The sequence below is a fragment of the Drosophila melanogaster genome, chromosome 3L (assembly GCF_000001215.4).
Source record: "Drosophila melanogaster chromosome 3L".
Taxonomy (NCBI): Eukaryota; Metazoa; Arthropoda; class Insecta; order Diptera; family Drosophilidae; genus Drosophila; species Drosophila melanogaster.
Window position 1 is genome coordinate 9963972 of NT_037436.4, and position 12400 is coordinate 9976371.

Genomic DNA, 12400 nt, shown 5'->3' on the forward strand with positions numbered 1-12400 from the left:
CCCGCTTTTGCATTTGAGATTTTTTATTTCGCTTTCGCCGTACTTATGATTATGATTCTACTTCGAAATGTGCCTTAAGAGTTCAAAGGTTCTCGCATTCCAAGTGCGTAGTGCGTAGATTGTGCGACAAATCTTAAAGAATATATACATATATATATACATTGTATAACTAACCTGATGAGATCGAAGAAGAGTAGCTACCGATACCTAGAAAAGCGATGAATGGCGGTGAGAGGTCACCGGAAACTCAATCACTCCCCCCCCCCCTGTTATACACCCACACTCATCCACAATTGTACCTTAGTAGTAGTTTTGTAGTCATCCACATTTCAGGTGCAAATCCGACACACAGACACACGTACACCTAGCCCTAAGTGGACCCTAGATAGATGTTCGTAGTTTGCATTGCGTAACCAGTTGAACCCGATATATATATATATCTTTATGTATATGTATGTGTACATCAGATCCCAGATAACCCAGATACTCCAACCCGCCAAAACCGGAAATAGGATCCAAAACCCGAGATTCGAATCGATGCATGACCACCGAACCCGATGTTTGTCCCATCTATTTTGCTAAAACATATATATATATCTATATATATTACTCCTTATAATACCAGTGTATTGTGTGTGCCCCCTTCTCTCTTCTTGTCTCCAATCATTTGGTGTTTTTTACCTGTATTCGTATTCGTAATATACGTTTTATCCGTAACGGAGTGCGAGATACTTCGAAACCAAGTAGCTTCAGCAGTTCCCAATCTATTTGCCCAGTAGCTAGATAATACCTAATTGTGTAACAATAACAATAACAATATCAATAACAATACCAATAGCCTATTTATGTATTTTGAAAATCGTTTGAAGCCGAACAACCAGATTGATGGTATATTTATCTTGCAACTAACTCTATTACAGTATCAACTATTCTCCGGACGTAACTAAAGATACAGAAACGCAATCAGATAAATACATTCAAAAGAATCCAATTACTTTTTAATGCAATTTCGGTCCATTTATGAAACACCAGTAATCAACTTATATTAGCGGTATAAATACATTATATGAAATTATGCAAAATTGTAAACGTATACCAAGCGCAAGAAGCATAACTAAGTATTTTCAGTCGAATCTCTAAATGTTGTTAGCCAATCAAATTTGATGTGACCAAAACAACATATTCAAAACCCAAATTAATTGTAATTTAATCTAAAAACCAAAGTGTCAAACACAATCCAACACAATCAACACAAGAACACGAACCATTTAAAAACCAATGAAACACTATGCAGAATGCAATCAATTCCTAGAAATCCTAACTATTCTCGAATATATATTTATTGTGAATGTTTACGCTAGGCAAAAAATAAAAAAAAAATACAAAAATATGTCAAATATATACCTCTATGTGTCATTGAACTCGCCTATATCATCATAGTTTATCATATATATATAGTTTAAACCATATCACACTGCAAAAGATACAGAAGCAAACATATATTGCCTATTTATTTTGCAAACATCGATGATAAATATATGCAATCAACTAAGAGAGAATCGTGTACCTACATACAACGTACCTAGCACCATAGAAACCAAACTTATCACAGAGCTTTACAGCAATCGCAATCAAAAAAAAAAAAAAAACAAACAAAAAAGTAATCAATATGAATAACCACGAATACGAAAGGAACGTTTATTTTTTGGCCAAGAACCTCGAGTGATCCCGCCTGCGCTTTATAGTGATGAATCCCACATAAATCTATGTATATTCTATACCCATCATTCAATTCATTCAATATATACACACTATGATCAAACGTAATAGATAGCTCCAAAAAAACACCCAAAACTACTACTAAGGTGAATATACACGAATCCAATCCAAGGTCCACCGATCCGAAATAGAACCAGAGCCAGTAATTACTGAAGCCGCTGTACCCGAAGGCAATCTCAAACTCAATCTCAGTCTCACATTTATAGTCAATTTGTATAGTTGGGCAGCTATATGCGTAAAAGTGTGGTAATTGGTAATGGTAAACTCTTGAAACTTTATACATATAGTGAAGACTCACCAGTGTCATAGATGTATTCATTACGTAAACGGCAATTAAAGCGATTATTATCATTATTGTTGTGCTATGTTTAGCGGAGTAGAAGTGAAACCCGAAAAAAAATATGAATTTATATATGTATACAAAACGCAGCAGCAGCAGCAGGACGAACTCTATCTAGGACACATTAAAAACCACTCTACTTTATATACACATACTCGAATGATATGAATAAAAGTATGAATTACACGAACGGGAACGGGACAATCAAAATTCAAGCGACACTAAAACTAATTCTATATCAACTATCAACTAACAAACAATTGCAATTTTAAGTTACGTTGTTGTCGTTCGTTGTGTTTGTTCGATTCGTTGGATCTGCGTTTGGTTAATGCCAGCTAATTTGATCCTGAAACTCCAGCATATCCTTGCCATGCACCTGAAATTGCTTTGCATTTTGTTCGGTCCGAATTTGTTGTTTATTTATTTCACCTTAGACAAGCATATCGATATGGTTTACTAGCGTTTAATCGTACGTATATATAATTAGATTTACTTAATTTTAATTAATGTTTACGCGACAAGACAGAAACCTAAACACAAGAAACAAAAAAAAAAATTTAAAAATGAAAAAATTAAAAACAAAATCTAAATCAAAGAAAAAGGGGAAAACCAAAAGCTCAAACTGGACTGAACATTTAAGAGTTATATTATGTACATTATTGAATTGCATTTGATTGTGTGAAGATCGTTTTAGTGCTAGTAACTGCGCCTAAAACAAAAGGGTATTATATTTGTATTCGAATTTGTATGTAATTCTGATCGTATGTACGTTATGTTATCGTAAGTGTACCATCCTAGATCCTCTAATGAATTGAATTGAAATGAAGCCAACTCTGTCTCTTGTGATTCTATTGTGATGCTATGGGAGTCAAGCAGCACTCAACTGTTTTTATGCCTCTTAAAGTTTAAAACAAAGCTAATCGTAGCAAAACCTAAAACTAAACTACCTATCTCTACACTAGTCTATGCAATGCTAATTGGCAGCCCCAACAATTGAAAACAATCATGCACAATAAATGTTATGCAATTGAGAGAATCCAAAGGCCAAAGACCCACAACTTTTTCTTACACTACTCGAAGTAATTGTGTACAACTAAAGGAATTCTAGATTTTAAATGTGCTAAAACTGTTTATAGTCAAGTACTTAATTAAGAGTGTAATTATCAAATATTAATACGTACAAAGGTTGGGGCATTTGGCATAGTAATACTAATAATGTATAAACGTGGGATCCGATGATTTGATTGATGATAATGGAGCGGTGCAAATGCGTGTGACAATGTACGTATGTAACAAACAATTGAATTTAAATGTTTAATAAATGTGTGGAAATGAATAAATGCTCTGTGTGCTAAATTCCTCAATTACTCAATAACAGCCTCTACGTTAGCTTCTCGTCCAGGAATAGTGGATCCAAACTGCACTTTTGCCGCTGTTCCATGTAATCCAAAAACTGGTGGTCAAATAAACGCTGCCCCATGCTGCGTGCCACATCGTCGGATTCGTCGGTGTTTGCCTTCTCTATGAGCAGCTGTTGGCATTAGGATTTCCTTTTTTTTTAACTATTTTGGAAAGTTGATGCAGCCTTCTGCTCACCTCAATTTCCTTGGACAAAAATTCTTTGGTCGCATCGCTCATCTTCTTTTGCGGCTGGCCCATCAAAGCGTTTTCCAGAAACTTGTAGGCCTCACTGAAAGTACCACAATGCTAAATACAAATGTAGTTTATCAAAACCATTCCTACTTCAAGTCAATGCCGTTCAGTTCCGTTGGCGATGGCTTTGTCTCATTTTGGATTATGGAGTTCACAACGACGGCTGCTTCGAATTCGCAGAGTTCAGCGAGTTGCGAACTTTTCATGAGCTCCAGCCACTGGTTAATGTTGTTTAAGCTAACGGAGTCGCAGTTTTTCACCATTTCCTCGCCCTTGCCAATCATGTCGGCCACATACTCTAGAAAAGGGATTGGGGGACAATGTACTTTTATTGCATTATGCATGTTTTAAGAAAACTCACGGAGAATGCCATTCGAATTATTTTGATTTTGCTGCTTGGCTGCTTCGAGCAGGATTTGCTGTGAGTAGCCCAGTCTGTTTAGTTGCCTTTGCAGCTTAACTTTCACCTCTCTCGGAATCCTTGCAGGCTTTTCTGCGCCTTTTTGCGCGGAGTTTTTCGGTTCCGGCGTAAATTGTTGCTCCTCCTCCATTTCTTTTGTTTATGTTTACGGTTTGTTAGGCTGACCCCATATGGTATTTGGTATTTAGTATTAAATTGAATCATTTGATGCGGCAATGAAGGAATGGTGGAATAAGTGGAACATGGAGACGGTTCATGTCATGGATTTATCCCGGACGCGTTCTCTGGTTAAAATGGCGCACCCACAAGCAGCCACACCAATCCCAAAGTTTCATTTATTAGTTTAGTGGCGAGTTTGGCGGCGCGAAACGCTCGTTGGTCCTTTTGTTTCGAAAGAAATCCTATTCGAAGATCCCCGATCCTTGCTAGGATCATCTAGTGCAATATATAGACTAGTTAATTTACTTTTGGAAAAATAAGGACACCAGCAGGGCCGCCGATTTGTGCCCCTTTCTTGAAAGTCGCAAAACAAAAACAACGACGACAACAACAAAGCGGAGACAAAGAATCGACAAGTAGCGATAAACGAAATCATTCCCGGGAAAACCTTGGAGACGGGTGATTCACTGCCAATACCACTGCCAATTGGAGACTGATCACGGCAGCCATCCTTGGCGCGCCCAATAAGCGGAGTCACCGGAACGCGTGGAAGCCATATCCGGAATGCAGCCGCCGGAGCTCGAGATTGGAATGCCGAAGAGGCATCGCGAGCATATACGCAAGAATCTGAATATACTGGTTGAATGGACGAACTACGAGCGTCTGGCCATGGAGTGCGTGCAACAGGGCATCCTAACCGTTCAGATGCTAAGAAATACGCAGGATCTCAATGGCAAGCCATTCAACATGGACGAGAAGGATGTGCGTGTGGAGCAGCATCGTAGGCTCCTATTGAAGATCACCCAGCGTGGTCCCACCGCCTATAACCTGCTGATCAATGCACTGCGCAATATCAATTGTCTGGATGCGGCCGTTCTATTGGAATCCGTCGATGAGTCCGATTCAAGGCCACCCTTTATCTCGCTAAACGAACGGAGAACCAGCCGGAAGTCGGCCGATATTGTGGACACACCCTCACCCGAAGCCTCCGAAGGACCCTGCGTTAGCAAGGTAATGAAAATAAAATCATACGAAAGCTTTGATGGTGAAATTGCAGCTCAGGTCATTGACCCTGATTTCTACAAAAAACCGGTTTATGGCACAATTTATTTGCATTTTTTTTTTTAGGTTTGTTAATTGAGTTATTCCTATTGGAATGAGATTAGAAAAGGTATCTTTAAGAATTGTAAATGGACTCAATGATGAATACTACTTTGGTACATGTGCACAGTATTATTTGCTTCTCTTTCAGAAGTTAGTTCGTGTATGAGATTCTTGTTTTCCATTTTTTTTGGAAGCATGAATCACATCCATTCTACTTACCTATCCCAATTATTCTTTTAGTAGGATTTGTTTTTAACCAGAATCTTATCGCAATATTGCTGGCAGCTGTGTTTATATAGCACGAATGTTGATTACTTCTTTGTCTGCCACATTAACCGTGCAATGAAAATATAATATATATATTGAAAATCTTATCTTTATTGTAATTTGTTCTTTCTTTCTCTCTCCTACCAAAGCTCCGGAATGAGCCGCTGGGAGCACTCACCCCTTATGTGGGTGTCGTTGACGGTCCCGAGGTAAAAAAATCGAAAAAGATACATGGTGGGGATAGTGCCATATTGGGCACATATAAGATGCAATCACGTTTCAACCGAGGCGTTTTGCTAATGGTTAACATAATGGACTATCCGGATCAAAACCGTCGACGGATCGGAGCCGAAAAGGACAGCAAGTCGTTGATACACTTGTTTCAAGAACTGAATTTTACGATTTTCCCCTATGGGAACGTGAATCAGGATCAGTTCTTTAAACTTCTGACAATGGTGACCTCCTCGTCGTATGTGCAGAATACCGAGTGTTTCGTAATGGTACTGATGACACACGGCAACAGTGTGGAGGGAAAAGAGAAGGTGGAGTTTTGCGATGGATCTGTGGTCGATATGCAGAAGATCAAGGACCATTTCCAGACGGCCAAATGTCCTTATTTGGTGAACAAGCCGAAGGTGCTTATGTTTCCCTTTTGCCGCGGCGATGAATATGATTTGGGCCATCCAAAGAATCAAGGCAATCTCATGGAGCCAGTGTATACGGCGCAAGAGGAGAAGTGGCCTGACACCCAGACGGAGGGCATACCCAGCCCGAGCACCAATGTGCCAAGTCTTGCCGACACTCTGGTCTGCTATGCTAATACGCCGGGCTATGTTACCCACCGCGATCTCGACACGGGCAGCTGGTACATCCAGAAGTTTTGCCAAGTGATGGCCGATCATGCCCACGACACAGACCTTGAGGATATCCTAAAGAAGACGAGCGAAGCCGTGGGTAATAAGCGCACCAAGAAGGGTTCCATGCAGACAGGTGCCTATGATAATCTTGGCTTTAATAAGAAACTCTACTTCAATCCCGGGTTTTTCAACGAATAGTTGCCGCCACTGGACATTTTATCATTCCGGATGCATTTTTAACCGCATTTATGTTCTTATCGTCGCATTTAGTATGTCTTTTAGATTATGTGTTCTGTGCTCGCGTGCTATAAAATGTTTATATTGTAACAAATACTCATTCAAGTATTCTTCTAATACGTATTGCATACCTCATTTAAAGGTACGAAATTATGTAATTTATGTGATAACTGCCAGAAATCTACAAATATTATAATACAGAGTTCCAGTATATACACAGCCAGATTTTTGAAATCGAACATTTAGGCAAAATGTAAAGCAATTTTCCAGTCTGATTTTTGAGTGTGTACACTTACAAAATAAACGATGATATTTCACAACAAACCGCAGTTTGTATATAATTAAAATCTATTTACATTTCTAAAATTTCATTGGGACACTAATTATTATATAATATAATCTTAGGATCATACATTTTAACCTAATCATCCTGCTCATCCTCCTCCGCCAAGTGGGACAGTTGTAGTTTTCCCGCTGCACGGCTCTGTTCCGATTTGGTTTTGCATTTCTTTGGCTTATGCGGCTTTTGGCCAATTACATACTCAGGCATCACCAGCTTGGAACCTCTTAACTGCGGCTTATCCAGCTCCACATCATCCACCTCCTGCTGTTTGAGGCTCTTGAGCTTGCGGCTGAGTTTGCTGGTCCTCTTGAACTCGATCTTGCCATCTGTAGGTGGAGATTCGTTATCGACGCCCTCAGCCTCGCGCTGTGCATCCATTTGTCGCAGGAAGGACAAGGCGGCGGCGGAGTTGCTCTGTTCGGAAATGTCCACATCAGACAGGGAGTACTTCTTCCATTTGTGCGGGTTTACCTAGAGAGTAGGTCAAACGTTTAGGGTGGGGACAACTAATTGCAGAGGGATGGTCTGTCACCTGGTAATCTGGCGTTTTTCTTGGCTTCAAACAGCGTCCAATGGGGAGTTCGGGCTTCTTGAAAATGCTCTCCTTGCCGCGCATTCGTCGCAGTCTTCCATCCTCCGCATCGAGGCCAGTAACAATGCTGCGACCCTGGCGGTAGTTCATCACCTGTCCGGATTCGTTTCCGGATTTGTTTCCTCGATCGAGGGCATTGATGGAAAACGCCTTGGCCTTGCTCTGATCCAAGGCAGTTCCCCGCAACTCTTTGCTCGCATCGTCGAGACATGCGAAAAGAGCGTCTCGTTTGGCTGAAAATTCCTGCATTTTACTTAGTTAAACTGCACAAATGGCATTTGCTTAAATGCGTTGTGTTTGCAGAGGTAACTTTGTTTGCTGCAAATCAGCTGTTTTCACAGTTACCGTTTTGTATTTTCATCTAGTATTTTAGTAACGTGCAGTATTTTTAGACTATTAAGGCAGCTATTAAACCATTTCCTTTTCTATGGATTAGTCTATACTATGTGAGTTAACTGACATCATAGGGTTAAAATACTTTTTAAACGTAAATTAACAGATTTGAATTTATCCCATTCTATTTCAATATAGTAGCAGTATGATTGGTATTCTCTGCAAACTAAGATATCTTGGAATTTCGGCCCACGCAAACTCTGGTCAGACTGGTGCCGGTGTATAAACTTAGTGTGGAAGAAGTGTGCTCATTCGCGAATATAAATAAATTAAACAGCCAGGTGGATATTGAATAAAACTAACCCAAAGGCGTGACCATGTGTATAGTGTGCCTGTCTCAAAGGACGATTCATCGAACAGCTTCTATTGAAAGGCCTTTCAGACAGCTTAGTGGAACTTCTAACCCCATGTGGTTTTTGGTGGCAACTAAAGTCACTTGTGCCAGGGTCTTTTAAATAAATGTTAAAACTAGAAAAGCAGAAGTTTTAGATTGCCAGAAGAATATAAATATATTTGATTGCAATATTTTTATTTGTGCTTTTGTTAATTTTTGCAAATATCCCACTTATTACCACAAAAAGAGCACAAGAAATTGTATCCCTGGTTTCATTCAGTGTTGAATAACGGCCACACCCAGAGGACAGCTGTTCTTTATTGTGATAGCAATCCAAATAGGGAGAAAAAACATTTAATTCGCTGCTGGAAACTAAAATTAAACCCTTTGACAAGTAGTTTTAATTATTATTTTCAAATTTCATTTATAGTTTAATGCTTATAGTTTCCTGATTTCGTACTACCCCGTTAGAATGTCCCTGCAAACGGGCTTGGCTTTCATTTTCACCATATTAGCCTCTGTTAGTATCGTCGCAGCAATTATTTTGTTGGGTAAGCAGGCGCCCGCAGACGATCACGTTATAATGGAAACAATTTTCTACGATCCGAGCAACAAGTCATATTGAAATTTGTCTATTTTGCAGGCTGGTTCCTCATCTGGAAGGCGTTTCTATCGAAATTTCGTCTGGTTCGAGAGCTGTTGGGTCAGGAGGAGCCGGAGGATCAGCAACCACTTGCTTGGGATCATCAGAATCAACAGCCACACCACCACGGCAGAGCCAGGAAAGCTCGCCGAGACTAGGAAGCACATCTACACAGCCTCACCATGAACATCCGCTGCGCAAAACCGGAAGACCTAATGACCATGCAGCACTGCAATCTGCTGTGTCTACCCGAAAACTACCAGATGAAGTACTACTTTTACCACGGACTAACCTGGCCTCAGCTTAGCTACGTGGCCGTTGACGACAAGGGCGCCATTGTGGGCTATGTCCTGGCCAAGATGGAGGAGCCGGAGCCCAATGAGGAGAGCCGCCATGGGCACATCACCTCGCTAGCGGTCAAGCGTTCCTATCGGCGATTGGGCCTGGCCCAGAAGCTCATGAATCAGGCCTCCCAGGCCATGGTCGAGTGCTTCAATGCCCAGTACGTGTCCCTGCACGTGAGGAAGAGCAATCGGGCTGCCCTGAACCTCTACACCAACGCCCTCAAGTTCAAGATCATCGAGGTGGAGCCCAAGTACTATGCCGATGGCGAGGATGCATATGCCATGCGACGCGACCTCAGCGAGTTTGCCGATGAGGATCAGGCCAAGGCTGCGAAGCAGTCAGGCGAGGAGGAGGAGAAGGCGGTCCACAGATCCGGCGGACATGGCCACTCGCACAACCACAGCGGTCACGATGGCCATTGTTGCTGAACACTTTCGCTGCCGGCGCTTGCTGGCTTCGACGTTTTTTGCATTTTTGTGCATTAGGGTTTTGTAATTATTTAACAATAAAAAACGTAACTAAAATTAAAACAAAAGTAATGACAAAAAGATAATGTTTTTAACAATAAAGGGTTTGAAGGCCATTAAATCAGTAATAATAATACTATTTACGGTTTCTGTTTCTAATTGCCAATCTAAAATGCATAAATGCATTAAACACCTATTAAGACGAATTTTTTGATTTTATTTTGAGTAGAGTTTTAGAAGAGAGTGGTTTTCTAAACTCCCCAAATAATTTATAATATCTACCATTCTTTTGTGCTAGAGCTCTGGTTAACCCAAGTAATGCGAAAATTTATGCCAAATGTGGGTTAAAAAATGTGCGCTTTTTGTAATGTGAAAAGTTTGTTGGCCCGAAAAGTTGGCCAAGCGGAAAGATGTCTTTATGTGCGAAGTGTTGACTTTCGCGCCAACTTTTGGGTGCCATCAAGTTGTAGGTGTCGTGTTGGTGGAGAAACTTTTATGGCATATGAAAATAGCTAGCAACCGTTCCCACTAAACCGATTTTCCAGTAACGGAGCTTTCTAATTTCCCAGTTTCCCGCGGCGAGCTCCTTTTGCGCATGCTCAGTGGAACATCTGCGGCAACAGCTGTTCGCTAGCCACGTGGAGTACGGTACTTTTCCGGATGGCGCCAAAGAGAGAGAGCGAAAGTACCGCAATCACAGCTGAGCTGAGATGCTGGCTTTTCGCGTATTTCGCCGTTCTTAAACTCAGTTCGTGAGGCGCTGGCTGAGCAAAAACAACATGTATGCGGATGTTTTATCAGTTTTCGGCTAGCTACGTAAAACGTGCGCAAAACCCAAATCGGAACTTCAGCTATTGTAGTGAAAAGTGCTAATAAAACCCTAACGGTAAAACCACTCTTTACAACGGGAGAAGAGGAAGAACGAAGGAAGTAGTGCTACTGCTACTGATGGGTTATAAAAAACTAACGGGAAATGACTGGCATTTATTATGATTGTGGAAAAAACGCCCTGCCAAATCAATAAAAAACGCGGAAACAACAAACAATAAACAATTCGTTAGTGAAAAGCGCCGTTAAACATATGGAACTGTGAATGTGTTGAGGGAAAGTGCTTAAAGTTCCAACGGTAAACATACTTTATTGATGCGAAAGTTAAAGCCAATTGATAACCCCAATCGAATGAGAGCCTGATTTGTATTATATTTGCGGGCTATAACGCCTTGCTAAATCAATAAAAGCCAGGGCACTTCAGCAAACCCTTCATTCGGGCAATCCTCAGAACCCTCAAAACAGTCACGGACATAAATGTAAGCGCTTTTGGTGTTGAAAAGCCAAAAAGCCGGCCAGTGGTTCAAAAAGCCGGAGAATGGAAGCCAAGCCTCTGCTCTTCTCGTGTTGTTATTGTCGAAACGGGGTCAAAAGTTCGTGTCTCACTCGCTAATTCAACCACACAAAAAAGCGCACACACACTCGCACACTCGTACACCACCCAGATAACGGTTCCTCAAGTGCAAGCAAAGACACTGCGTCGCCCGTCTGGCAGAAAAGCATGAAAAAAGCATAAGAAAAGCATAGTAAAGCAGAAGAAAAGCAGACAAAAGCATTAGCCAAGTGCCAAGTAACTCAAAACTGCAGGCCTACCAAAGCCAGGGGAAAACCCACATACATACATACATAAATATGTATTTGGAAAACAACACCAAATCGCAGACAACAAACTAGGCCAAATTCCGCGGGGAAGCGGGAGAAAGCTCAATTGAAAAGTGCTCTGAAAATGAAGAGAAGTAAAATATAATAAAAATAAAACAATAGAAGTTCTCTGGCCATTTGTCAATGACTGGGCCACTCGCGTGACTGGCGATCCTCGGGGAAAGTGGAATAACTGCAGCTGCAACAGACTCCAGACTACGGCAAAAGGACTATTTCGAAAAATATTGTGGTAAGTCAACAGGATTTAGGCGGGCACTTTGCAGTAAAAGGTACCAGCTACATTACACCAATTATTGCAAAGTTTCCATCAAATTATATTGAAAAAAAATATATAACGTGTTAGGCTAGATAACATAAAGTTTAAATGAAAACAGATAGATAATGCGGTACTGTATCACATTTATCATATTCTATACATTTATGCAAGTAACTCACAAAAAATCCATTCGCAGTAATTTGCCAAGAATGCCAGAAGTAACGCCAACAATTTCTCGGGTTATTTAAATATGACTGTAATTTGAGCAAATGTCTCTTGAAAACTTATTTTCCCTTGATATGAAAATACACAGACTTCAGCGCACATGCTATCTGTACGAACTTTTCCTCACTTGTCAGCGGGAAGGCATATTTATTTATTTAAGTTTGCAGTGCCTTTTCCGCCTTCGCCGAAAACTTCAAAAGGCAACTCCACTATGTGTGGATGGTGTAATGACATTTTGTCAGCAGGATTATGCCAAATGCTGGCCTCCATCCCAA

The 12400-nt window shown here is 40.7% G+C and overlaps 7 protein-coding genes across 21 annotated transcripts in view; 5 read left to right on the plus strand and 2 right to left on the minus strand.

Annotated features, from left to right (window-relative positions):
• Positions 1-3327, plus strand: part of bma (black match) — a 59179-nt gene extending 55852 nt beyond the window's left edge. For 2 of the 3 annotated variants that reach the window (NM_001104100.2, NM_001274740.1), the window contains exon 20: positions 921-1633. In NM_001104100.2, coding sequence (NP_001097570.2) covers positions 921-947 — 27 coding nt within the window. In that variant the 3' untranslated portion in view covers positions 948-1633. Of the gene's footprint in view, positions 1-920 lie in introns of all 3 variants that reach the window. The other variant, NM_001382075.1, reaches the window with a different exon arrangement.
• On the minus strand, positions 2632-4346 carry CG6685 (uncharacterized protein). 2 transcript variants are annotated; one of them, NM_001274742.1, is made up of 4 exons: positions 4134-4346; positions 3863-4070; positions 3716-3809; positions 2632-3650 (listed from the first exon to the last, which is right to left on the minus strand). In NM_001274742.1, exons 1-4 carry the CDS (start codon positions 4321-4323, stop codon positions 3501-3503), a joined length of 642 nt encoding a protein of 213 aa, NP_001261671.1. In that variant the 5' UTR covers positions 4324-4346; the 3' UTR covers positions 2632-3500. The 2 variants fall into 2 exon arrangements, with proteins under 2 accessions (NP_001261671.1, NP_648376.1); NM_140119.4 differs by having other exon boundaries at positions 3237-3650.
• Positions 4347-4507: 161 nt separating this feature from the next.
• Dronc (Death regulator Nedd2-like caspase) lies at positions 4508-7031 on the plus strand. The gene is made up of 2 exons (NM_079293.4): positions 4508-5363; positions 5873-7031. The coding sequence occupies exons 1-2, from the start codon at positions 4917-4919 to the stop codon at positions 6776-6778; spliced, it is 1353 nt and encodes a 450-aa protein (NP_524017.1). The 5' UTR covers positions 4508-4916; the 3' UTR covers positions 6779-7031.
• Positions 7032-7179: 148 nt separating this feature from the next.
• CG6674 (uncharacterized protein) lies at positions 7180-8083 on the minus strand. Of its 2 annotated transcripts, none has more exons than NM_001274743.1 (2): positions 7693-8083; positions 7180-7574 (listed from the first exon to the last, which is right to left on the minus strand). In NM_001274743.1, exons 1-2 carry the CDS (start codon positions 7999-8001, stop codon positions 7239-7241), a joined length of 645 nt encoding a protein of 214 aa, NP_001261672.1. In that variant the 5' UTR covers positions 8002-8083; the 3' UTR covers positions 7180-7238. The 2 variants fall into 2 exon arrangements, with proteins under 2 accessions (NP_001261672.1, NP_648377.1); NM_140120.2 differs by having other exon boundaries at positions 7180-7631.
• Positions 8084-8340: 257 nt separating this feature from the next.
• CG42455 (uncharacterized protein) lies at positions 8341-10052 on the plus strand. Of its 3 annotated transcripts, none has more exons than NM_001169935.2 (3): positions 8341-8426; positions 8910-9030; positions 9123-10052. In NM_001169935.2, exons 2-3 carry the CDS (start codon positions 8952-8954, stop codon positions 9278-9280), a joined length of 237 nt encoding a protein of 78 aa, NP_001163406.1. In that variant the 5' UTR covers positions 8341-8426; positions 8910-8951; the 3' UTR covers positions 9281-10052. The 3 variants fall into 3 exon arrangements, with proteins under 3 accessions (NP_001163406.1, NP_001163405.1, NP_001163404.1); NM_001169934.2 differs by having other exon boundaries at positions 8951-9030; NM_001169933.2 differs by lacking the exon at positions 8341-8426 and having other exon boundaries at positions 8785-9030.
• Positions 8341-10052, plus strand: vnc (variable nurse cells). 5 transcript variants are annotated; one of them, NM_168391.2, is made up of 3 exons: positions 8341-8426; positions 8910-9030; positions 9123-10052. In NM_168391.2, exon 3 carries the CDS (start codon positions 9305-9307, stop codon positions 9893-9895), a length of 591 nt encoding a protein of 196 aa, NP_729582.1. In that variant the 5' UTR covers positions 8341-8426; positions 8910-9030; positions 9123-9304; the 3' UTR covers positions 9896-10052. The 5 variants fall into 5 exon arrangements, with proteins under 5 accessions (NP_729582.1, NP_648378.1, NP_729581.1 ...); NM_140121.2 differs by having other exon boundaries at positions 8951-9030; NM_168390.2 differs by lacking the exon at positions 8910-9030.
• A 627-nt stretch (positions 10053-10679) lies between these two features.
• dpr6 (defective proboscis extension response 6) overlaps positions 10680-12400 on the plus strand; it is a 164710-nt gene continuing 162989 nt past the window's right edge. For all 5 annotated transcript variants that reach the window (NM_001274746.1, NM_001274745.1, NM_001300089.2 and 2 more), the window contains exon 1: positions 10680-11873. The gene's annotated coding sequence lies outside the window, so the exon portion shown is untranslated. The remainder of the gene's footprint in view (positions 11874-12400) is intronic.

What these genes read in the sequence shown, in the direction of transcription:
- CG6685 (NM_001274742.1), bottom strand. Translation starts at nt 4,323, where the DNA reads ATGGAGGAGGAGCAACAATTTACGCCGGAACCGAAAAACTCCGCGCAA. An exon ending in CTGAACGGCATTGACTTGAA is followed by an intron (nt 3,810 to 3,862) that starts GTAGGAATGGTT and finishes TGGTACTTTCAG; the next exon opens with TGAGGCCTACAAGTTTCTGG. An exon ending in TTTTGTCCAAGGAAATTGAG is followed by an intron (nt 3,651 to 3,715) that starts GTGAGCAGAAGG and finishes TAATGCCAACAG; the next exon opens with CTGCTCATAGAGAAGGCAAA.
- Dronc (NM_079293.4), top strand. Translation starts at nt 4,917, where the DNA reads ATGCAGCCGCCGGAGCTCGAGATTGGAATGCCGAAGAGGCATCGCGAG. An exon ending in AAGGACCCTGCGTTAGCAAG is followed by an intron (nt 5,364 to 5,872) that starts GTAATGAAAATA and finishes CTCCTACCAAAG; the next exon opens with CTCCGGAATGAGCCGCTGGG.
- CG6674 (NM_140120.2), bottom strand. Translation starts at nt 8,001, where the DNA reads ATGCAGGAATTTTCAGCCAAACGAGACGCTCTTTTCGCATGTCTCGAC. An exon ending in GAAAAACGCCAGATTACCAG is followed by an intron (nt 7,632 to 7,692) that starts GTGACAGACCAT and finishes CCTACTCTCTAG; the next exon opens with GTAAACCCGCACAAATGGAA.